The following is a 26,318-nucleotide window of genomic DNA, read 5'->3' on the forward strand; positions in this document are numbered from 1 at the left end:
AGAAGCCTTTCGCAGAGTCTGTAAAGTGAACGGAAGTATTATTTTTGTCTCGATTTTACATGTTGAGCGAGGATCTTTAATGACTTGAAACAAACCCCAGAATTATGCACAACACTACCCATCCACCCACGCTTCCTAGTCTAAGTTTGGCGTGTTCATCCAACGCGATTTCTTGAGAACCCACTATGTTCCAAACAGTGTATTTTAAGAGGCAGTGGGTGTGAAGGCTTCCTTGAAAAGATTTTTTTTTTTTTTTAAATTTTGGTAGAACTTTCTGACCCAGGGGACCTCTGCAGCGAGTTGGGACTGTGGATGTGAGAGTCTCCTCGTCTGCCCTGGTGATGCAGTCGAATTTGTAACAGCCCTGTCAGCAGTGTCACTCCCCAGAAAAGAGTTCCTGGCAGGCAGCTGGCCCAAAGGCACGGCCTTTGGGCCTGGGAGACAATATATTGTATCTGAAATAACATGAACAACATCTTTTTATTTGAAAATGATCAAAAAAGAGTTTTTGGCCATTCTTCCTATTTTTTGTGTTTGTTCAGGAGTTGGACATGTTACTGAAACAGGAAGGCACCAGAATTCACATTTAGGTTTTAAAAAGTGACACGTTTTATGTGTCTGCCACACAGTCAGTGCTGAGGAATTCTGTGTGTTAAATTCAGTATGTTTAAGTGTGTGTGTGTGCACTGTGCATGCAGTTTCATCTTGTGAGTCAGTCTGGTCGTCATCTGTGGGGAGGGTTTACCTGTATCTCTTAAAGCCGAGTTTTCTTGTATTGACTTCTATCAAATACCGAGTAGATTGCCCCTTGATTTTTTTTTTTTTTTGGTGAGCGGGGGAGGGACAGGTAATTAATTTTATTTATTTACTTATTCACTTTTTTAAATGGAGGCACTGGGGATTGAACCCAGGACCTTGTGTGTGCTAAGCCCGCTCTCTACCACTGAGCTGTATCCTCCACCCTGACCTTTGATTTAATTGATAACCTCATTGGGTGTTTTTGGCCTGAACTTTATTCTCTCAGTCTTCCCATGGTTAATGGACAGAGGAGGGGGCAGCCTGGTTTCATGCAAAGAAGAGGTTCTGAAGTCCAGCAGGTCTGAGCTTGCAAGTTTGGACGCCGTTACTTGTTGGCTGTGTAACCTTGGAAGGGTCTCAGTGACTCTTGAATGAAGTTAATGTCACGGTTCCACACAGGCAGGAATGTAAATCTCCTGGCACAGTATTGCATGTGATAGGTGCTCTGTAAATAATGTGATGGTGAAGTTTGTTTTAATATTCTGGAGCTCAGGTCTTCCGTGTCTCTAAGACCACCAGCAGGTGAGGTGGAGAGAGAAAAGTACCACCTGATGGAGGGTCTTGGAGCCAAGTCCTATATCTCAAAGGGAAGCTTTGGCTCACAGCGTTTGTGCATAACTTGTGAGGAGAGCTTCATTCATCCACCTGGAGATAAACGAAAGGGAGCCTCTGTGCTGAGACTGTCTCAGGGGATCGCCGCCAGAGGCCCTCTCCAAGCTCCTCTCGGGGATGCGGTGCTGGTGATGAAGTTGGTGTGTTGGTCTAGTTTCTGACGCCTTCCTCACGCTGTAGCACAGAGTGGGACGGAGGGAAGGCCGAGCTCCGGGCCCCCAGGGGCCACTGCGGGGATTCATTTCAGCCTGATTTCCAGTTGCCAGCTCACCCATCATCTCTCTCTCCAACCCCATCGCTTTTCAGGGATTAGCTGGCAAGGTCTCACAAATGGATTAAAATCCAGGTCTTCTGATCCACAGGCGAGAGTTCATTCTTCAGAAGCAAACCCACATCACACTACCTGCCCATGTTCAAACAGGTTTCAGTTCATGTGCCCTCAGATTTTAACATCAAAACCCTCAATTCTGGTACAGAAGCCAACAAAAGAAAAACAAAGGTTAGTGGAAAAAAATAGTAACTGGCCACTACTGTGGCCCGAAACAGTGGCTCCCGAAAGATGTGACCAGAGACAACTTTAGAAGGTGTCATTCCTGGTGACTCTCTTGCTTAAATGAGTAAGTGACAGAGTTGGTGATTTCAGCGAGATAAAGGGGGCAGCCTTGTCAGAAGATCGTGAGTTCCTACAAAAACTGTGTTGAGTTTTAAAATTTTGTTTTGTTTTACACTTGGCTTAAATGGCTCAGGGGTAAGTATGTTCCCTGAGCTGAGAACAGACATCAGCATCCCAGAACTTCTTAACCTTTGATCACAGATTCCTTTGAGAGCCAGATGAAAAACGTGGATCCTTTAGGATCAACACCTTTTAGGGACCACCCTTCTGCCTATCATGCAGGGGATCCTTGGGTCCTCCAAGGTCCATCGAGAAACCTCTGGTTAAAACCTCAGGTTAATTCGTCATGAAACAAAATATTTTCATATAAAATCCACTTCTAAAAATAACATCTCTTCCTTCCCTTCTCCTGTTTGATTCTTCTTTTTTGCTTTCCTTTTGATCTTTCTTTTTCTGGCATGTAACTTAAGCAATGAGATACTTGTTTTGAAGACCAGCCCATCCATTTTCAACATGAATATCTATCTCTTTTGCCAAGAACTTTTAGGGAGGGAGAGGGTGAGTAGGTGGCTGAGAGATGGCTTATATCAGCGATTCTCAGACTCGTCTATACTCTTAAAAAGTGTTACAGTTGCTGAAGGGCTTCTGTTCATGTGGGTTACATCTATAAATATTTATCACATGAGAAATTGAGACAGAAATATGAAAAAATGCTTGCTAATTCATCTTAAAATAACATCAACAAATCTATTACATGTTCACATAAATAAGTTTATTTTTAAAAATTTATTTTCTAAAATTAAAAAAAAAGAGTGAGAAGAACTTTATTTTTTTTCAAATCTCTACAATTTCTGGCTTCCCAGAAGACCCTAAAGTCTCATATCGGCTTCTGCATTCACTCCCTTGCGGTAAGCTGTTTTGGCTGGACTGTAGGAGGCAAACCTGGATCGAACAGGTGGTTGGAAAAAGGAGGGCCTTAGGGCCCCCTGAAATTAATTAAGGACCCCTGGTCCACACTTGGAGAGCTGCTCATTTATGTTAATACAGGTTGGAGAAATTTCAAGCCTTTGAAAATCACATGCTGAGTTTAGTGCATAAAGAGAGGAGAGTCTGTGCCCCTTGGTGCACATTGTGTCCCACAGTAATGTGTGATGCGGGTTTCCTAGCATGACTGAGGAGGGCAAAGGACTGGGAGCGGGAGTGGAACCTCCCCTCCCCAGCCAGCCTGCTGTGCAGCCCTGAGAGCATCTCCCCAGGAGGCCAGGGCCCAACTTAGGAAACTCCCAAGGCTTTTCACTCTGCCACTGGGGCCCGTGGACAGAATATCTAGTCTGGGCCATGAAACAGCCCAATATGTCTTTCTCACTTTCTCAACTTTTCAAAAGCTTAAAGAAAAAACCATGTGGATGAATTCTGGTTGTCTCCGTAAAAGACGTAATAAACCTGGATGGCTCGAGGGTTGCAGCCAGGCTTTCCAGTCGGGACTCTTCTGTGACTTCATCAGGAGTTGAGTGTGAGCGGAGCCTGGAAATGACTAGAACGTTAAATCAAATGGAAATGTATTCCCTGAGGCATGGTTTTCTTGTTTTGAGAGGAGGGTGGAAAATGAGCAGCCGTTAAGTTGTTCAACAATGTTTGGTGTTTTTTTTTTGGAGTGCCTACGCCATGCCAGGCACTATTCTTGGCACTTGGGATGCGTCAGGAAAAGATCTCTGAGCTCAGGGAGCTGGTTGGGTTGAGGTGGGTGTGGGTGTGCAGAAACACTTAGCACCACAAGCACGTGGCCTGCTGCGGGGGAGAGCGAGTTGAGGAAGATCAGCTGGTCAGGTTGGTCCCCTGGAGAGGGCAGACTTGAGTCAGGATTTGAAGGGGAGATGGGAGTGGCCCTCTATGGTTGAGATGCAGTAGAGTAGTTGGCATGGCGATTCGAGGAAGACACGAGAAGGCTTCCAGCTTAGGGAAGAGGGACTTGAACTGAGCCTTGAAGGATCAGGATTCCTGGAAGCAAGGAAAGTTGGGAACATACACTGAAATGAGTTCTTCAGTTTCACTGGTGACTGGGTGCATCCGAAGAGCCAGTGCTCAGGCTGGTATTCAGGGACGGCTTGATGGACAGTCTCAGGAGCCCTCCACCCAGCTCCTGGGAGACCTGACCCCACAGTGATGTGCAGGAGGGACTGATGGAAGGAAGGGAGCTGGGGAGTTTGTCACTGAACTGGGGATGTGGCACTCAGAAAAGCAGAACAGGGACCAGGGGGTGTGATCTATCCTGAGGAAGGGTGACAACAGGTTTGAGGCACGCACCTAGGAAAACAGATGAAAGGAGAGAAGATGATTCATTAACTCAGACCCTGAGTGCTCTCCAGTCTGGAGTAACCTGAAGCCACATTTCAAGCATTTGCCAACTTCCTTCCGAGTCCCCTTTTAGTAACAGTCAGAACTTCAGTTCCAAGGTTATAATTGAAAGAGAGCTTGAGTCACTCCCATTGGGAATCATTAGAGGGGATGGAACTGGGTGTCTGAAACTTAAAAGGGCATGGAGATTTTGCCTCGGAAAAGGAAGAAGAGGGAAATAGAGCCAGTTTCTAGAAATGCTCAGAACGAGCTGGGCCACGTACAGAGGAGCTAAGAGTGGGAGGCCCCGGAGGCAGAATTTACAAACTTCAGAATCAAAAATTCAAAAAGACACTGGACATTTGTGCAGAGAGAGAGGGGAAACAGAAAAGCCGTGCCATGATGGAAACTGATCCTGTGATATGTCTGTAAATCAAGAATGGCGATTATTAGCAGCGGTGCCCAGCAGCTCCTCAGTTTCAGCAAGAAAACATTCTTTTCTTAATTCATCGTGCAGTTTTGTGAATGTGAAAATAATTAAAAAAATAATTGCCTTGGCTCACACCAGCCTTGGTCTGCCTCTCTGCTTTTGCCACGAGACCTTGTTTTTCCCAAGTTCCTGGATGATGACCTTTCTTCCATGTTAGAGCAAAAAGGTAGTGAGTGAGGTCAAGTGGTGTCTTCTCTCCTGGGGCTGAGATGTAAGAAAGGCTGAGGATGGGCATGACTGTCATTACAAGTAACACTCATGAACAGGTACTGTGGGCTCGGCACAGTTCTAGAAATCTGTGTTGAGTTACTTCAGTCTCATAGCATCTTATCAAAGTAGACATTGTTGCTACCCGCCTTATGCAGATGAGGAAACCGAGGCACAGACTGGTTCACAATAACTTGCCTAGAGCTGCCATTTGCTGTCCTGAGACTGCCGAGGAGTGTGTTGAGCATACAGAGAGGGGAACATTGGGAACCAAAGACAGTCTTCGTGTGTGTGCATGCACTGGGGAGGCAGACACTTAGAACTTGCAGATGAGAAGAAGATGATAAACCTGAGGGAGAACAGTTTAGAATTTAACAAGGCAGAAATGATTCCAGTTCAAGGCTTCTGCAGGTCAGAATCTCCTCGCCCTGCTGGAATTCAGTGCCCTCTCCTCTGCAGTATTTACCTTCTCTGTACAGGTATGTTTCAACAAAGCTGAATTCATCAGGGAAATTAGACAAAGTGAACAGCATAGCAGCTTCTAATCGCATTCGACTTGGAACTAACTACAAGTGGCCAGTTGATCCCACTGGTCCCCGAATTGTCCCAGGGCCCTTGAACTTTGTGGCTAACTACCATTTCAAAATTGTGTTCATATATCATGTGCACAGCAAACCTGTTCCTCAGGCCATTTCTATAAGTCCCCCATGGAAACATCTTGAGCCTTGGTACCATGTGTCCTCAGCCCACATTCGGGCTGGGTGATCCCCTGGTTTTCAAGGCACTGAAAACAGGCTTTGAATTTGCTTCTTGCCTCCTCCGTTTTAGACCAGAGCTCATTTCAGCATTTGTTGCCCAGCTAAAATGACTAAGAAAACTCTTGCCTGGCAGCTGTTGAATGTTCTGGGCAACAGCTGGCCACTTGTGCATCCGATAGGAAAGTGCATACGTTCATGCTGGGAAACTGCCAATGCAATGGAAACTGGTGAGTGCTCTAAAAATCTGGCTTGGGAGGATTTGTCCAGAGAGAGCAGGGTTTCAGAGCATCTTCTAGCCCATGAATGTTGTTTATAATCGGAAGCCTCTTCAGTGGAGTGGTTCAAACCTGGGGAGTTTATTTTGAGCTGTTTTCAGGAAATCTCTGGCCGGATCATGCGCCATGTTGGGAGTTATTCCTCTGTCTAGTGAGGATCTTACCATTTCCCTTGCTCTCCTCTGACTTTTGGTGTGAGTTTCAGTATTTGGTTAAATATACTAGGACTGGTCACATGCTAAGACGTCTAACTAGATAAGATGGAACATACTTTGAAGACTGCTGGGTTCTTGGGGGGCTCTTCCCTGGGGTTGGTCATCTGGGTTTCTTGCTGCTGCAAGAGTGGGGTGGTTCACAGGGGCTCTGAGTGTGGGGCAAATCAGATTTCTCAGGTGTGATGTGTCCTTGAGGTGGAGGTGGGCAGGAGGAGGAGCCCTTCGGAAAGATGCACCAGGAATGTTTGAATCCTAGTGATGCTGTCTTTCTTCTGAGCTGTTGGAAACCCCATCACAATGGTATGCACCCTGGCATTTGTGAAGGATGGGCAGTGAGGATGCAGCCTCAGAGCGGGCTTTCAGTGTGTGAGCCTAGAGCCTCTGCGTCAGTGTATCTGGCTTTGGTTTGTTCTAGAGATTCTGAGACCTGTAAACTTGTATTTCTCCTGTGGCACTTAGGCATCTGGATAAGAAAGCCCTGCTGTGGATGACTCTTTCCTGCTCTAAAGATGGGGGTGGCTGGTGTAGAGAACATGGAGTCCCTATTGACCACTCGGGGGTTGAGTGATGACCTCTGGCTGGGTGGACATCATTTCCCAGGATGCTGAAGCGCAGGTTCCTGAGTATCTGGGACATCCCAAGCTTCATGACCAAATAGGGGCTGGGTCTGGGCAGCCGGGATCTGTTTCCCAACAGGCTGGGTCACGTGTCAGTGTTGGGTGCTGTGCATCCCTGAGCCTGCTCGACCACTTGTGGAGACGAGGCAGAGCCAGCTTGGGTCACAGATGGGGAGCATTCCCCAATGGTTACGCTGGGTTGTGTGCTCCAGAAGCATGCTGGCTCAGCTGGGGCCAGCGGGCCTGGAACCTGGAGGAGTCACTTCTTTGCTCAGTTTAGTGGCCGTCCCAGAGTTGAACACACACAGCCTGGGCCATCGTGAGGTTGTGACGTCATTTGGCATGAACAGATGTTCAGGTCCGACAAAGAGGTGAGTGTCTATTGAGGCCTTAACCCTTAGGTTCAGGAGGGACGTCAGGGCATTCTGTAAAGGGGGTCATGCTCTGTGGGGATGGATTGGACAGTTCAGAGACATGCCTTCCGGTCTCTGCCTCTGCTTCTCTCATCTTCTTTCATGTGCTCCTCCCCCTTGCCACTGCTTTTGAGTGTGAGCTCTTTGCCAGGAAAGTCAAGGCAAAGAGATGAACAATCATTCAGCGTTGACTGAGTTGACTGTGTAGGCGTTGACTACCGAGACGGGTCTGATCGGGCGCTGCATGCCGCTGAGCCTTCACGTTAAGAGTGGAGAAGGTGGCGGGAAGCTCGGGTTCCAACCTCCGGTTTGCCACCCACCAGGCTTGGGACTTGCTGGGGCCTCAGCAGCCCCAGGCATTAACCAAGGGGATGGCTGTGTAAGGTTCCTTCCGGTTCTAGAGTGCCTGGAGTCCATTCCCTCCTTCTTTGTTCTGAAGTCTTTCTCTTGTGAACTCAGGAGGCTCCCCATGTAGCTTATCTGCCCCTGTCTTACAGGGAAGCAGCTTGCCTTTCTTCATTTTGGAGGCGAGTTTGTAGCTGGTTTTGTCACTTCTTCCAGAGAAAGACTGAGATGTGAAAATGAATCCAGATGTTGGGGAAATTCACACAGACTTCTCATCTCCCGCTACCCGTGGTTACTGAATAATCAGTCATGGCCAGATTTAGGTAAATGTCCCTACCAAGGAGAAGCGTGGGTTGATGACGACGGTCTCTTGTTTGTACCAAGGATTTTTACTTACTGGATCTGGGTCCTCGATGACCATCTATGTCAGGTTAACAGGCAGAACAGCTGGTAGCAAGGTGGCGGCATCAGTCGTCGTCAGTCACAGGGTCTATGTCTGAGCCGCATCTGTGGTTTCTTTGATTCCCTTAAGTCCCTCTAAATCCCAGGGGTCTAAACTCCATTGTAAAGGCAGTTGATTCTGAGAAATTTGCTTAACCATTTCCTGCTACTGTCTTCCTCCTTACTTCCCACTTGTTCTTCCTTCCTTCCTTCCTTCCTTCCTTCCTTCCTTCCTTCCTTTCTTCCTTTCTTCCTTTCTTCCTTTCTCTAATATACTTTTAATTTTAGAACAGCTTTAGAGCACCCTTCAATAGCTCAGCTGGTAGAGTACAGGGCTGTAGAGGTGATTAGAACAGCTTTAGAAGAACATAAATGTTGCAAAGATAGCAGAGAAAGTTCCCGTATGTCTGGCACCCAGTTAACCTCGAGCACCCGGCTGAGGTAGTATTTGCCAGGTTTCTCCCCTACCAAGCTACTCTTTTTCTAACTCTTTGTGCAGTGTACTCTTTGTGGAGTTTTTTTTTTTAAGGTGTACAATGTGATGAATTAGTATGTATATTTTGTGAACTGTTTACCACAGTCTAGTTAATTAACACATTCGTTATTCACACAATTACCTTTTTCTTTCTTTCTTTCTTTCTTTCTTTTTTTTTTTTTTTTTTTGGCGATGAGAACACTTACAATCTACTTTCCTAGCAAATTTCAAGTGTACAATACAGTGTAATTAACTAGAGTCATCATGCTGTATGTCAGGTCCCCAGAACTTACTCATCTGTAACTGGAAATTTGTACACTTTGACCAACGTCTGTCTCCCTGTTTCCCCCAAGCCACCAGCGTCTGACAACCACCATTCTGCTCTCTGGCTCTGTGACTTTGACATTCTTACATTCCACAGAGAAGTGAAATCATACAGCGTTTGTCTTTCTGTCTCCTTTGCTGGTTTCCATGTCTGGCTATGCCCATCTTTTAGTGTCTCACTTAGTATCTATTTTGTGATGAAGGTGAACTCTGAAAGCTGTAACTTAGAATTGACTGAGTTAGATGTGCAGAGATGCGGGCACAACACCTATTCAGATCTCGTGCAGATCAAAATTAGCTTGTGGCTTGGTTCATTCTGCTCCGTTGCCTCTCAGCAAAGATTTGAGCACAAAGCACTCATTTTTGTGGCGATCGGAATATCCTGTTAGGTTTTACATTTTCAAACCATAATTAACTGTTTATGAGACTAAAGTGGTTAAGCCCCCAGACTTTGCCATCCTCGTCCTACGTCAGACTCACGTTCTCATTCTCTTCCTTTGAGAAAAACAGTCTAATTTCTTTTCCATTAAGACTGTTGAGCTGTTCTGTCCTATACTGCGGTCATTATCCTCCCTTGATTACTACCATGATTTAATTATTGTTTACGGAAATGCCTTCAGCACTTTAGGGTAATTAAGATTCTGATTTAAGAACAGACCTGTCTGTGTCCCGGAAACGTTCACTGTGAGAGCAGGGGCAGTGCTTTGAAAGTTCCCAATGTTTTTAAACTGGGAATTGATACCCCCGGCATCTTGGCAGTTGCCCCAAGCCGTCTCTTGGCCCAGGGGCAGTGAGTAGCTTGCTTCGGGCTCCTAGCATCCCGGCTTTGAAAGGGCAAGGTAATTGGAGAGCCTGCGTCGGAGCTGTGGGCCCCAATGTGGAGTGAGAGGCTGCTTGTTTTGAAGAAGTGAAGCTGATTGGAGCATGAGGACTGGTCCCTGCTCCTGGGCGGTGGGTCCTTGCTGGGTGAGTGGGTGAGGTGGTGTACTACGTCTCTTTTTTGTCACCAGATTATAAAATAGACTCCTAACTAGGCCCTTTATTTTTGAAAAAAGGTGTCAGCTATAAAGACCTCTATATCCCTTGGAACCCCCTACCTCCAGAACAACTAGCTAATTACCCTGCAGAATTTCCCGGAGCTCCAGGCAGGCTGATGAGGGTGAGGGCGCTGAGCTCACTCAGCAGGGCAGTGGGAGAATCTCAATAGCTGATTTGCCAATGACTTAATTATCTAAGTCAGATAAATAATAAGTTCTTTGAAATGTTCCTTGTTGTCTTGGGTTTTGTTTTTTTATTATTTCTTAAGCATTCCAAATTGTTTGCGTTCATACTGGGGTGGCTCGGGTTTTACTGAGCTGCTCTGCAGGCAAATTGGGTTTGAGCAGGTCAGGGGGCTGAGGAGTAATTGGTCCAGGAGAGCAATGCCCTGTGGGACACCTGTAGCTACACAGCCCCTGGCTGGACTGACAGGAGCGCCTGGGTTACTTCTCTGTGTGATGCATGTCTTCTTTTTTCTCCCTTTCGGCTCCCAAGGATGTTAATGCAGGTGAGGGTAGCGAGTTTGCCGACAGTGGGATCGAAGGAGCCACCACCGACACGGACCTCCTGTCCAGGCGATCCAATGCCACCAACTCCAGCTACTCGCCCCCCACCGGCCGCGCCTTTGTGGGCAGCGACAGTGGCAGCAGCTCCACCGGGGATGCAGCCCGCCAGGGGGTATACGAGAACTTCCGACGGGAGCTGGAGATGAGCACCACCAACAGCGAGAGCCTGGAGGAGGCGGGCTCCGCACACAGCGACGAGCAGAGCAGCGGCACCCTGAGCTCCCCGGGCCAGTCCGACATCCTGCTCACGGCCGCGCAGGGCACGGTGCGCAAGGCAGGCGCCCTGGCCGTCAAGAACTTCCTGGTGCACAAGAAGAACAAGAAGGTGGAGTCGGCCACCCGGAGGAAGTGGAAGCACTACTGGGTGTCCTTGAAAGGTAAGAGAGGGAGCGTCCTGGCATCTTTCCTGCAGTGCTGGATACACCCTGTGCTCCACGGGGCACCTGTGCAAATGATGTTTTTTAATTACATGAAATTTCCATTTTATGCTAATTTCAAAAATGTTATTCCATTGATGGTAAGAATACTTAACATGAGAGCTACCCTCTTCAAACCTTTTTAGGTGACAGGACAATACTGTTGACTAGCCAGGGCTTTAGCACATCTCTAGGACGTGATCGTCTTCCATAACAGAAACTTTTTTGATTAGTAACTCCCCATTTCTCTTTCCCACCAGTGTTGTTCTATTTCTTTTACGTTTTTACAGTTAAGCTGTTGGACCCTCTCGTGTTTAGTTTTCTCATGAATACAGCTGGTTCTGATGACAGTTTCAAAGGATTGAGTTCCAAAAACATTTTTTGGGGGGAAATCATTCAAAACATATGCCCCCAAAGTGACTGTTTTGGAGGGAAAACTACTAGTTTGAATCCTTTGAAACTGTCATTTTTGGAGTAAAAAATGATGGAATGCTGCTAATTTCATAGGGTTCAACCCAGTGTGCTTAAGGGAGTGGCTAAACCAGCACATGTTTGTGAAAAATCACTGTTTTATAGTCACACTTTGAATATTTGACTATTCTGGCTTCTGTGGAAAACCTCAGGAAGTATTGGTATTAAACTTCCAATTTTATTTTTCTGTGCTAAATTACATACCATATTACAGTCTATATAAAATGTGTATGAAATTTTGAACCCAGATGTGAAATAGGAACTTTAAATTTGAGCAAATTCTGTCAGTTTCCACACATGCCTGGCACACTTTGCTTGTTTTCCAAGAACTGGGAAAAGGCTGTTTGATGTAGTGGTTCTGTCTGAGGACCACAGCTCTCCTGTGGGAGCCTGTTGGAGAATCACCGCTGTTCTTTCTCACGCGGGACCTGCCTTGGCTTAATTTGAGTCACCACAGGTCGTGTCTGAAGGGCCCTCCCTGCTCATGGCCGCTGCTCTGCTGGGGGTGGGGTGGGAAGAGGTGAGATGAAGGGTGAGGCCGCTTCTCCCCCCTCACACTCCTCCCCCAGGGTCCACACCACTGGACACTGCAGCCTCCGTGCCCTGGACAGCTCGTCGTGCCCTGCATTTTATTAATCCGTGCTTTTTTAGCAGCGTGATCGGAAGCCCCGAGGCACAACACCACGGCCCCCCGGAGGTGCTTTCTGGGTTACAAGCATACCTGCTGATTCTCACGGTTTAGTGACGGGGCCCTGTGTGAGTCCCTGTATTAGGGCTGCTGTAGCAAATTACTGCAGACTGAGGGGCTTAAACAGAAGTTTATTTTCTCACAGTCCTGGAGCCTAGAAGTCCAAGATCAAGGTGTCAGCAGGTTTGCTGTTTTCTGAGGCTTCTCTCCTGGACTTGGGGACAGCTGTCTTCTTCCAGTATCTTCACGTGGTCCTCCTTCGTACCCAGATTCTGTGCCCAGACTCCCATTTCTGTAAGGACAGTAGTCATATTGGACGAGGGCCCACTCTATAACCTCACTTTATTTTCATTACATCTTTAAAGACCCTGTCTCCAAAGACAGCTGTATTCTGAGGCCCTGGGTGACGACTTCAGCCTAGGAATTCGGGGGAATGGAATTCAGCCCATGACAATCCCTGAGTCTGTGGTATAAACAAGCTTCGCAGGGGATTGATCCACTGAGGTTGAGAATAACCATGTTAGAGGCATAGAATAAAAATAATTGTTTTACTTGGGACATGGAAGCAGGGGCTGTTTTGTTTCTGCTGTTCTTTCAGAGAATAAATGATCCAGGAAGCCTGGGTGTGGGCATTCAGGAGCACAGCTCACAAGCCCATTAGCGGAGGGAGCCTTCACTTTCTTGGTGACCTAGATCCGAGTGACACAATGTGTCAGGATCCAGGCCCAGAACACAGAGCCGCCGAGTCCTTTGCGTCTTGCTCCTGATGGGTTCCATTATATATTGACAGGCTCGAGGCTTGTCCTTGTCACTCAAAGGCAGGGCTTGCCGCTGATTTGGGCTTGGAGATTGAGAAATGAAAAGCAGAGTACCTGGGAACCGTGGGGTAGAGAATTCTCCAAAGATTCTTTCCCTTTCGACAGAGTAATTAATTTTTTAAAAAGACCTCATTTAGAAGGAGTCTCTGGAGTGTCTCCATCAACAACTGAAAAGCGTATAGATCATGGTCAAGTGTAGACGAAGGTAAAAGGGCTGTTACCACGGGGCACGCGTTTCCAGACTTGCTGCTTCTCGTTAGTCTTAAAATTGGAATGTGTAGATGATGGAGTAAAAGCTACTTTTTAACCACCCACTCTCATGGGTGATTGTAAACCAAAGCTGAAAAATGATAAAAACGGCAGTTTGGGAGGATCCTAAAATGTTCAACGTGTGCTCACACCAGAATGTGTGGACACCCCGTGTTCATATCCACAAGCTTCATTCTCTGTTCTCAAACTATGGTAAAGCTGTGTTGGTCCTTTTCTGTGAAAACTGTATTCATCATTAGTGTCGTATTTAGTCCTAAGGATTATTTAGAGCAGGGTTTTTTAACAGAGGGACTCTTGGCATTTTCCAGATCGTTCTTTGTTGTGAGGCCTGTCCTGGGCCTTGTGGGATGTTTGCCACTATCCCTCTCCACCATCTACTGGATGCCAGTAACACCTCCAGTTCCCCACCCCCACGTTGTGACAACCAGAAGTGTCTCCAGACTTTGCCACATGTCCCCTGGGGGGCAAAATTACCTCACCTGGGGAACCTGAGATTTGGAGGCAAATAACCTCTCCTTTCCACTTCTTTTCTTTTTCTATTTATCTTTGAATCCATGCTAGCATGAGACATGGAGACAGGATGTATAGATGATTCTGAACGTGACCTATGTGTGCCTGTCAAAACTTGAGATCTTCAAAATAGCAGGGATTATGAGAAAAATAGGGTCCGGGTGGACAACTCAGTGGGCATGTTATTAAATTGTGTGTATGCAACTTATACACCCAAAACTTAAAAACAAAACCCAAACCCTACTAACAATACATAGTTAACATCTTAATTTCCAACAGTAGATGCCACAGAAAACAGAGGGCTTTACCTTTAAGGAAAAAAAATGAATATAACTTGAATGGATAGAAGGGAAGAACTGAAACTCTGGAATTACGGAGACAAGAACAACAGCTATAAAGTCATGACGTGCAGTAGGACTTCCAGGCAGAGCGTGTGGTCAGACTGTACCAAGGGAAACGTTGTGAAATGACTGGGCTTTGCGTGCCAGTCTGCATGTCCAGCTGCACAGCGTGTTGGGGGATGTTGCGTTTAGCAGCTATTACATGCTCACGTGAAATATTACGTACTAGGAAAAATTGCCTTGGTGCTCATGTGACTTCTCCATTGAGCCCCATTGCTCTGCATCACTGATCACAGATTTGTTTCATGGAAGTTCATACGGCAGCTGAATAGGTCGTGCTTTGAAGGGCTTTGTAATTCACACAAACGGTGGCCCTTGCTTGTGGTAAGGAAGGTGCTGAAGCCTGACTGAGTGGCTTACGTTGAAGTTAAAGAGTCGTAACATTGGGCCCCGACTTCCCCTGAAATTGGATTCGATTACTTGAGAGCAAGTGCTCAGTGAGTAATTACTAATAAAGTGAGCTTCACAAGCAGGTGATGATGGAGGGTCTTTACTGAACCCACCTTGCCGCAAATCTGCAAAAGATTTCAATTGCTACCATCTCATTAGTTTCACAGTGTAATTCAGTGTGGACCTGGCCTCTGGCTCCCCTCGGGTCTTCATGTGTGTGCCATGCATTTCTCCTTCCAGGATGTGGTTGACTTCCAGGAAAACATTCTATAGAAAAGATCTGAGACCAAAAATCTAGCATTTGTTTCCTTATCCTGAAAGCACATAAAGCCAGTGTTATGTTTTGTTTTCTCCAGGGGCACAGGCAAGAAACCTAGTACCTTGTGTTTCCTGGTTGCCTAACACATGAGATGTATTGGGAAGGGGCTCCGGGGTGGGGGGCAGTACTGACTGCCAGTCCCCACTCAGCACTGTTGCATTTGGGCCCGCAGAGCTGAACTACAGCGACCACTGGCCAAAGGAGACAGTAAGACCCCCTTATGCCTATGAAGATACCTGTAACGAAACATTCTAAAACAGAAAGTAAGGGTCTTAGAGAACTTGAGGGCATGCATGATGAAACTGTGATTTAAGCATCCCTGCCTTTGGCTAAGCCCATCCAAGACCAAGCACAAGCATGGCCCTATTCTCTTTACTTCCTGGGTTTCACGCTAATTTCCAGCCCTCTCATGGTCTCAGGGCAGAAGTGACAGTTTGCATTATAGACTTTTGGTTTCCTGAGCACCAAATACTCACGCAGACCCGTTCTTGTTCCTCAGGGTGCACGCTCTTTTTCTACGAGAGTGACGGCAGGTCCGGCATAGACCACAACAGCATCCCCAAGCACGCCGTCTGGGTTGAGAACAGCATCGTGCAGGCCGTGCCGGAGCACCCCAAGAAGGACTTCGTCTTCTGCCTCAGCAACTCCCTGGGCGATGCCTTCCTCTTTCAGGTTTGTTGGGTTCTCCTTTGGCAGGGCATTTCAAATTTCTTACAGATACCTTCCCTTCCTGCCTGTGTACCTCACCATTTTACTGGTGGGTTCTGTCTTTTGCACATTGTAGAGACATAAACAAGGAGTGACAAAACAAACATCGACACTGAATTCCAGGAATGACTGAACTCATGCAGAGGCTTCCACGGTGAAACGCGAGGAGGGGGTGGGTTGAAGGATTTTTTGCGCTGTAGTCTCGATATCATTTGTATAGCACTTTAGAGAAAGGGTTATGAATTCCTTAATCTGGGCGTGACGTGAGCTGTCAAAATTTTTGATCATAATACGTTCTCTTCTAATATTACTCATAAAGGAAAATCATGACATCTCAGAAATGACTGACTATACCTAGTTTTTCTTCCTCATCTTGTAAGAATTTTGTACCTAATGTTCTTGAAGTTTGACTGTTAATTGTATTAAAAAAATACTAACCTGCTAATCATTTCAAGGTTAACATTTGCTTTTATAGGGGATCCTTTGAGTTCAGTCAGGTGTGATAAAGTTTTTGTGGTGTTTGTTAGTTAGTTAAGCTTTCTTCATTTACTCCCGTAATACAGGAATTCCTCAAGCCTTTGTTCCATACTTCCTTTGTGCTATGCACAGTGATACTGAGAATCCCAAGAAGATTTTGACCCAGTTCATACTCTTAAAATTGTTCATATTTCATATGGCAGACAGACACTGGGATGGATCTTTGTAATGTGGTGAACCTTGACAGTGAATATTCAAGGAAGAGTAGGAATGAATTGAGTGAAGTTGACAGTGAGAATATTCCATGCAGAAGAGAGAGTTGGATTAAAGGCATGGAAGCGAGTAACAGGTTATTTCACCATGTGTCTGGGTTTGGCCCCTACAATGACTTCCATTTGGGCAATTAAAGTAAAAAATATAAAGTGGTAAATTTTGTTTGTGAATAGACAAAAACCACCTGTTTTTTTTTTCTTTTTTTTAAATCTCTGATGCAAAACACACATAAGGAAGAGTGCACAAAATATGAATGTATTGCTCAGTGAAGTGTCCCTGAGTCATCACCACCCAGGACAAGAAACAGAAGGTTCTAGCACCCTTCAACCTTACACGCACACATACAACTTCCTAGTTGAATAGAGTGAACGTGTATTTTATCATCCAAGCCAGGACTCTTTTGTTCATCTGGGAATGTCTTCATTTCACCTTCATTTTTGAAGGCTGGTTTTGCTGAATATAGAAGTCTTGATTGACAATCTTATTTCAGTGCTTTGAAAATATGACTGTATCGCCATCTGGCCCCCACAGATTCTAATGAGAAATCAGCTGTTGATCTTATGACGATCTCTTGTATCGATGAGTTGTTTTGCTTTGGGGATTTTGTCTTGTTTTGAAACAGTTTGATTATGATATGTTTAAATATTGATTTCTTCCAGTTTATTCTACCTGGTTTTCATTGAGCTTTTTTGGGTGTATAGATGTATGTGTGTTTGAATCACATTTGGAAAGTTTTTAGCTGTTATTTCTTCAAATATTCTTCCTGTCCATTTCTCTCTTCTCCTTTTGGGACACACATTATGTTTAAGTTAGCATGCTTGGTGGTGTCTCATAGTCTCTGATAATCTGTTCATCTTTCTTTGTTTGTTTTTGTTTTGTTCCTTAGACTGGATAGTCTCGATTGACCTACTTGAAGTTCATTGATTTTTTTTTTTTTTTGCCAGTTCAAATCTGCTCTTGAGCCCCTCTGATGGATTTTTCACTTTAGTTAGTCTACATTTTTAACTTCAGAGTTGTATTTGGTTCTTTCGAAAGAAAGACTAATTTTTATTTCACTATTGATATTCTCTAATGATTGGAGAGATTACCTTGAGTGCTCAGAAATGATAACTCTCTTACTCTTTCCCAAGGACCTCTGTATGTACCTTTTCAACACTCAGGCAGTTAGTTTATAACTCTGTCGTCGCCTTCACCTCTGCTTGCACAGAGCCTCAAGGTCAGCCAGAGGGGTGAGCACAGGGCCTTTTGGGGTTTTCTGAGCATTTGTACAGTTCTGTGCATGTATGTAGCCTTCTAGATTCTAATGACTATGTATATCTTTTGAGTATCTTATTCCCCAGCTTTTCCTAAAATTTCTCAGCTTCTTTTTTGCCCTAGCTGTCACCACAACCTCAAGCAGCTGTGATATTAAACAGTTGTCACTGATTGTTTTTTCACAAACACCCCTGGAGTTAAAGGTTGTGTGCATGAATAAGTTCTGAGTCAGGTCAAATAATAACAGTTTTCTGTGGGTGGTGTCTTGGGGGAGCTCCAAACCCATTCTGCTCCCTTCAGTGGCTGTTAGACTGCTGGTTTTCACATGATTGTGGAGATAGGGAGATAAAGATGGGAACACAGTGCATTAAAATATCCCCGTAATTGATATTCTTACTGAGATTCAGCCATTTTTGCCCCCAATGAATGCAACTCAGATTGTTGCAAGACTTAATTCCCAGAATCCTGAAAAAGTTAATCTTGACAGTTTTTGCCAGTGTTAATGTTTTCATGGAAGATCAGCTCTTTGAGGTTCTTGTTCTCCTATTGCTGCTGATGGATTCACCAAAACACTTTAGCGACTAGACAACTTTGAGAGTTATAGCAGCACTGTTAACAATTATGCCAGGATGATAGGTATAGGTTTCAGTAGCCCCAGGCTAACTGGGATGGATGGATGGCAACCTTTCCATATGTACTTTTGAGTTGACCCCAGCTTTGGGGGATCCTGAGCAGTGTTGGTGTGAGTACTCTTATAACTGTGTTCAGGGTATATTTTTCCAGATTTCTTTTGGAATATACCTAGGAGTGGCATTGCTAGGCCATGGGATATATGCATACATTCAAGTTTGCTAGATACTGTCAGTTTCCAAAATGACTGAAATAATGTATGCTCCCATCAGCATCCTAGGAGAATTCCAGTTGTTCCTCATCCTTGCCCACACGTGTTATTGTCAGATTTTTTTTAAAGCTTTTAGTGTGAAGTTGAGCACATTTTTAGGGGTTTAATGACCTTTCACTATCATCTTTTGTGAAGTTTTCATTTCAGTCTCACACCTGCTTTTCCATTGGGTTGTCTCTCTTCTCTTGATGGTTCATAGCAGTTCTTAACATATTTTGTATATCACTTCTTTGTTGATTATATGCATTGCAAATATCTTTTTCTACTCTGTGGCTTGGCTTGCTTTCTACTCTCTTAAAGGTATTCTGTTATACTGAAACTTTTAAGTTTTAATGTAGTCTCATTTCTTAAGTCTTCCCTAATGGGTAGTGCTTTGTGTGTTCTAGTAAGAAATCTACATGCTGTGTATCATGGAAATATCCTTCTTTATAACTTATAAACCATTGCCTTTCTGAATCTGGTATAGCTTTTTATTAATTAATTGGATATCTTGCAAATGAGAAAATGCCTGATGACTCTAACAGTAACAACAAAAATAATATTACTGTGATATCAGCAGTTGTCTTTTACTGAATCCTTATTGTATACCACCATCTTGAAGGTGTTTTACAGTGAGAGTCCACTTAATTCTTACAGCAATCGTTTGGTTGGATGGTGTGTCCAAATTTTAACCAATTGATGTGGACTGTGATCCCTCTTGGTGAAGCTGAAGCTTACAAAGGCTAATATTTGAATGCCAGGTCACACAGTTACTGAGTGTTGGGGTTGGATTCAAACCAAGCCTCTCTTTCTCTAAAGCCCCTTATTGTCTCAGTATATTATTTCTCCCATTACTATTACTGTTTACCCTAAGAGGAACATGGGCAAGAGTCAGTGATTACAGTAAAAAGTGACTTTTTCTCATCCTTAGAATGAAGCCACTTGCTGGGAATATTTTGACATTGTAACTTGAGTTTGGTCATTCTGGCCTCATTACACAGGTTAGATGATAATCTGATTGATTTCAGGACGTTCTTCCTTTTTACCTACATCTCTGATGTGAATTCCTTTTGAAAGGACTTTCCTGGCCGTAAAATTGCTAATAGACTCTGAATACCCAAGAGGTCACATTGAATAAAATTCTTTTGTGGCAACATAGGACCTTATTCATGAAAACATCTGTGTCCTCTTGTTTTGGTGAAATTTTTATGCTCCTTACGTGGGACAGAGCACAAAATGAACCTTTTCAGAGGAAATTACTGCTCTTTGGGATCCACAAGGGCATTTTTCTACCTTCTACTTATTGTAATTCACATGACTCCGGAGGGGCTGAATTTGAAAGGAACCTGTGTGTGTCGGGGGTGAGGTTAAAGCGAGGGAGATCAAGCACAATTATGGAAATAATTTGTAGGTTATTCCAGCCCCAGGGCTCAGTTCAGTGCACGCAGTTTCCAGAGCCCGTGTGCTGCTGATCTGATGCTGTTATTCAGATTTGCCCATGGAACGGAGATTTGTGTTACCAGCAAAAGTAGAAAAGGGGTTTTGTGTGCAGGATGGGGGTGGAAATAGGCATGAATGTTAGAGCAGCTTATATAGAAGAAGTGCTATGCTGCCTGCAAAGGGAGGCTATACCCCCTCCATTTAAACTATTTTAATGAGAGTTCTCCCTTCCAACTGGAAGCCAGAAATAGCACCTATCACCTACAAAGTACAATTTCCTCTTGGCCCTTTCTTCATCCATTACTGGAGGATGTTACATACAATTCCAAAAAGCTCAGTGACTTTCATGGTAACATATCCTAATACTAGTTTCGAACTCCTATATAAATGCCCTGGGAACATCATTAGCAGGCAGAGTAAGAACGATGCCCGATTGGGTAGGAAATCACATGCAGTTGTATATCTAAGGAAGGGTAGCAAATATAATCTCTAAGGGATCATTGCCTTTCCAAGAAATTTTCTGATCGTTTAGAATGGCACTTGTGTGAGGGGCTAGCAGGCATATTTTTAAAAGACTCTTTCAAAAACAAAATAGTATTTCCACTTTTGTGTTGAATTAGGGATTAGATGTGAGAATGCAAGTCAAGTGTCTGACGGACAGCAAATGCCCAATAAATGTTACAATAATCACTTTCATTGTAAAGAAAACGAGACAGTTCCTTGTGTTCCTCTCACGTAAGTATCTTTATGGAAGTCGCATGTGGATTCTCTGTGAAATGTCTAAGGCTTTGAGTTTTATCAGGCTCTGGAGTGTCATCTTGTCTGGTTCTGTGTGTCAGACTCCACGAAGGTCACTGGCACATGCCCTGGACAGAGGCAGCTGGCTTAGGAGAAAATCTGGAAATCACCTTTCACAAGGTGCATGAAGTGGACTCAGAAGAGAGGACTTTAGAGGGGATTTAGCATGTTGGACTCGAGATTAACATCCAGCCTCCCTCTCAAGGTGGGCACCGTCTCTGCAGACCCTTGACAGCCAGGAACCTGCCCACTTCCATCCATGGGACGCTCCCAGCTCTTGAACCATCTGCTTTGCTTGTTAGCTCCAAGTTCTAGAGAGTTCTTCAGCATGCTGAGATACTAGATTCTTTCGGGTGACTTTTGCCATTTCCCTTTGTTTCCATATTCTCCCCCAGAGTTTCAGGTAAGCCTTTTCTGGTTTTTCGTTCTCATAACCTTCTAAATACTTGCAAACAGCTCTCATCGCCCTCCTGCCATGTCTCCTGTTGAGGTTTCCCTGAGACTTCGGAGCCAGGCTCGCTGTGACCCACTTCCTCTGCCAGACATTCTGACGTTCTCCCGTTCTCCCCGGTAATCGTGTTCCAGAACCCGACACCCTGCCATCGTGAGGTCCGCTCTGTGCCACCTGCGTTTCAGTTCCTGCTCCTCTCACTTCCTCCACACTGCTGGTGCCAATTCCTTAATTCATCAGCAACCACAGCCGACTCTTGACTCATACCACGCTTCTGGGGTTTCAAACCGTCAGCGTCAGCTCTTACCCAGCGAGGCCTTCTCCATCTTATTAAAATAGGTTTTTCAAAAACTCCAAATGCAGAATTTAAATTTACCTCTTTGCAGTTTTAACTTTGTGGGTTTTGTCCTTCCAATGAACTAGTTGAAATCCAGGATCTTCCGTGGTGTTCATATCCCTCTTAACTTCATGGTACCTGCAGGTGTGAAGAACTGAATTGTTTGGTCTTTGTTTTTCTTTGTTGGTTCAAGTATTAACTTCGTCTCTAACCAAGTCCTTTCCCCATCATTGTAGATCATTTCCCTGCCTCTAGCCAGCCGCTTTAGAAATATTTACCTTTGGTTTTGGCGTAGATTAGTTGCAAAGAAGGGTCACCTCTAGGATATGTGGAACCCCAGGCAAAAAATTTTAATCTATATAAAGAATTGGACTCAACTCAGATCAGCTTGTCAGCACCATTTGGAGGCTCAATGTCATGCAATCCAGTGAGAGAAATAGCAGGTGTGACCCACTAGCTGTAGACTCGTGTCCATGAGCTCCCTAGGGCATCCTATTGATGCCCCACTTGGGATAGAGAGTCATAGAGCTCCCTGAAGGGGAGAAAGTGAACGGGGTCCTTCCTGCACCCTGCCCTTTCCAGGCACCAGAGGGGACCTCTATGGATGCTGAAGTGCAAAATGAATACTCAGGGCTGGTCATCAGTTTACAGTGTGTGCCCTACTATTAGTGTGTTCAGAGGTTTCTCCCTGTATGTTACAAGCACAGGGCAGAGGTAATTGTGGCTGAGCTAGATTTTAGCGTGTAATTTGTATGCTATTATGCATCGTCCAAATTATATGTTACAAACTGTATTCGTCTTCCTTTTCATATTTTAAATTTGTGTCAAGTCAATATAAGCACCTAGTTTTAAAGAATTCAATTAACCTTAAACGACTTAAAGTGAAATTCTCTTCCCATCTTTCCGTACCCTCTCCTTCCAGCCTCACTCCCTGAGAAAAAACTGTACTCAACTATTTTAGCTGTGTTTTTTGTTTGTTTTTTCTTCCATAACCCTCATTTCTCATTAATATGCTTATACTGTTTTTTAATTGACTTTATTTTTTTAACATTTTTTATTGATTTATAATCATTTTACAATATTGTGTCAAATTCCATTGTAGAGCACAATTTTTCAGTTATACATAAACATATATATATTCATTGTCAACATTTTTTCTCTGTGAGCTACTGTAAGATCTTGTGTATATTTCCCTGTGCTATACAGTATACTCTTGTTTATCTGTTCTACAATTTTGAAATCCCGTCTATCCCTTCCCACCCTCTACCCCCCTGACAACCACAAGTTTGTATTCTATGTCTGTGAGTCTATTTCTGTTTTGTATTTATGCTTTTTTTTTTTTTTTTTAGATTCCACATATGAGCGATCTCATATGGTATTTTTCTTTCTCTTTCTGGCTTACTTCACTTAGAATGACATTCTCCAGGAACATCCATGTTGCTGCAAATGGCGTTATGTTGTCGGTTTTTATGGCTGAGTAGTATTCCATTGTATAAATATACCACATCTTCTTTATCCAGTCATCCGTTGATGGACATTACTGATTTTCGGTTATGACAGATGAATACTTTAGCCTTATTGTATACCAGCTCTCCTTTCCTCATCTTCTGTATAGTTACGTGAAACTTTAGCACTAAATAAGTAGTCCCTGTTATGCTGTCATGGTGTTACCCTGCTGTATGTCCATTTAAATAGGATTGGTTGCTGAGCAGAGTAGTGTACTCTCATTTTATTTCCTTTCTGGAACAACTTCGTTCGTAGTTAATGAGTATCTTTAAAACTTTTTTTTTCTTGTTTGATTTGCTTATTTCTGGTTACTTCACAGTATTTTCTAAATCTCCAATTTATTAGGTAGTTGATCAGTAAGTACTGTTTTTCTCCCCTGGAGCCTGCCCTCCCCTGGGCCTTTATCCTCCTGCTCCAATCTTGTTTCTCTCTAGGCTTCGTGCAGAACAGACACCCTAGGTTATCCTTTTACCACCCAATTAGATTTCTGGATTGCAAGCAACCTTTTGCCTTAGTAGATACCTTCATTTTCATAAAAACAATTTATAGTAACTTCCTTCAAAATGATTCATATTTAAAAATATGAATTTTTTTACTTGAATAATATTTGAGTAATTTAGAATTTTGGTTTACTTGCTCACTTATTTTCTGATACCATTCTCATTTCAGATTTGTCATCTGTGCTTTTTTTTTTCTGTCTTTTGAAGCTTTAGGATCATTTCCTTATCTCTAGTTTTTGATTCCTAAAAGTTCTCTCTTTCTCTCTCTTTCTCTTGTTCTCTTTCTCCCTTATTCTCTTTCTCCTTTCCTTCCTCCTCCCTCCCTCCCTTCCATCCTTCCTTCCCCCTTCTCTCTCTTTCTCCCTCCTTTCTATCTTATTATTCCTTTTTTGTTGTAACCTGTGCATTTATTTGTTTGTTTGTTTACAGCCCTAGATTCTCTTGTGTGTGAGTATATTGTAGATTTTCCTGGAAGTTTTTTGGACTCCACACATTGCTTCTCTTCTCTTCTGATGCACTTCCTTCCATGTGCTTTGGTCTCAGCCCTTCACGCTGGAGGCTCTCATCAAATGTCTGGTGATCCTTAGATGTCCTATCATGTTGAAGTACAAGATACCAAAGAAGTGCTTGGATAGCATCAGTGCACATTATCATCTACTGGTGGCTCCTGCAGCATAAACAGATGGGAAGGCCTTTTGCGAAGGGAATTCAGTTGACGATAATAGTTGGCCGGTTCTGGGGTCTACTCAGCTTTGCCAGGGAAGCTTCTGGCCATTGCCACTCACTGGGAAGTTTTCACTGTTCCCCTGTTTGCAGCATACAGTTCCTCCTTCTTTTGTGTCTGGCTTCCTGGAGTCAGGAGTCCCTCTTCTTCCCTAAAGAATTCACCTTGGATGGGTGAGAGGATGGGAAAGTGAGAGTGGGAGGGGTGCCCCGTTACGTGCCTTCCTCCAGTGGATGAGGGAGCCCCAGATTATAAATAAAGGGTAATATCTATAATTCTCTTTATAGGTATTAGCAGTGACAGTTTAATTAAGCCTTGTAAGAATAAAACTCTAAAATATGTTAAACAGAGAACCAGTGAGAAAAGATTTTTCAGGAATTCACACAGGAACTTCATTTCTAACTAGCCTCTTAAAAAATACATAACTCTATTTTCCTTTTCGTTCTTTTAAAATGGAAAAAAGAAGTGCACCCTACTTTGCAATTATTCTTGCACTTCCATAAACTCAAATTATGTGAAATTTTAGTTTCCTAGATCTGGCCTATATTGTCTAGTTTTTTAAAATTGTTTAAAATGAATTTCCCTTTTCCTTCTGCTCATGTAAACCACTGATTATCTGAAATGGCTGAGCATCCTCCCTTCAGCTGGATAATTGAAGCTGGATCTATTTCAATACATGGTGAAGCCCTGAGCTTCATCTTAACTCTGCACTCCAAGGCGCTCTCGTGGAAAAGGCAGTTTTTGCTGATTACATTCCTCTGTTGGCAAGAACCCTGCTTATTCCCTTCACTGAACTTTATCCAGTATCTAAAGCATCCCCAGCAGGCAAAGGAAAAAGCACACCATTTACTCTCCCTACCTGTCAGCTGCCGTTTGTTTAATGGAAGGTGATGAAGGTTGAAGAAGTTGAGAGGGTACCACTGGGTGGTCTCTCCCTCCTACCTTTTTGACCACTGGATTCTGATGAAGAGCCCTTGAGTAGACCTGGTGTCCCTAATTAAACTTGCCTGGATCAAGAAGGTGATGCCAGGTTAGCGGTTTTGAAAAGCTTTTTCTAGCATGTCAGGGTTTAAATCCTGGAGTGGCCACACTGGAAAACCTTGGATCAGGTTAGTGGTCTGCGGTGATCGGCTCTGAAGTGTTAAGCCTGTAAACGTATGTGAACTGTCTCAACAGTTTTCTCTGTTTAACTTGCTGTTGATACAGTCGGCACGGTCTCTGTCCACCCCTCTCATCCACATGTAGCCCTGGGTATGCCACTGCCAAAGGACAAACTCTGCTGAAATTTAGTGCATTTAGTGTATTGTGCTTCTTAGAAATTGATTTGTCTTAATGATAGAGAATGGCAGAGACCACTGTTTTATTTAGACAGGACAGCAGGAGCGAAAATTCCCTCTAATGGAACTGCCTTCAGTCTCTGACAGGTTTGAAAAGAGTTTGGAGGCTTGAGTGTACTGAATGGTTGAAAGGGCTGATGGCTAAATATTTCATAAAGCTGCAATCACACTTTTCTAAACATCTTTCTCTAGATTATAGGGCTTGGCATGTCCCCCCCCCCTTTTTAATTTTGTCTTATTTAAAAATTTTAAAGTTGTGATAAAATATACAGAACATACCAACTTAACTGTTTTTAAGTGCAGAGTTCAGTGGCTTTAAGTACATTCACAATGTTGTACAGCTGTCATCACCATCCATCACCAGAAATCTTTTCATCTTGCAGAACTTGAGACTCTGCACCCACTGAACCCTAACTCCCCATTCTCCCCTTTCCCCAGCCTCTGGCAACCACCATCTTCCTTTCTTTTAAATAAATAAATTCTAGGATAGCTATTTTGTTAGGATTACATATATACCTTTGAAAGGATGTTTAGCTTCCACAACTGGTATATGTCTGTCATTTCTACCCCTTAACTGGGAGGCAAACATAAACTCTCTGACATCAAAATGGAGTGTGTTGCCCTTGACTGGAGAGTTTGATGGAGACCTTCCCAGGTGGAAGGAAGGAGGGGCTCTCTTTTCATTAAGTGAAGAGAGCAAAAGGCCCTTGTTCTCCAGAACCTGTCAGACTGTGGCTCCTCTTGGAGGTTAACAGTGTAACATACAGAGTTTTATTTAAAAAGCATCAGTTATTTTGAAATGAAATTCTTATTTTGCTAATGTATCAGT

At 44.0% G+C, this 26,318-nt stretch overlaps 1 protein-coding gene across 1 annotated transcript in view; it reads left to right on the top strand.

The window, feature by feature from the left end:
* The window catches only part of TIAM1 (TIAM Rac1 associated GEF 1), a 331,093-nt gene that overhangs the window by 231,223 nt on the left and 73,552 nt on the right, over positions 1–26,318 (top strand). The window contains 2 exon segments of the mRNA XM_032476437.1: positions 10,451–10,898; positions 15,304–15,476. Of these exon segments, the coding sequence (XP_032332328.1) occupies positions 10,451–10,898; positions 15,304–15,476 (621 nt within the window).

This window comes from Camelus ferus, chromosome 1 (assembly GCF_009834535.1).
Source record: "Camelus ferus isolate YT-003-E chromosome 1, BCGSAC_Cfer_1.0, whole genome shotgun sequence".
NCBI classification, from domain to species: domain Eukaryota; kingdom Metazoa; phylum Chordata; class Mammalia; order Artiodactyla; family Camelidae; genus Camelus; species Camelus ferus.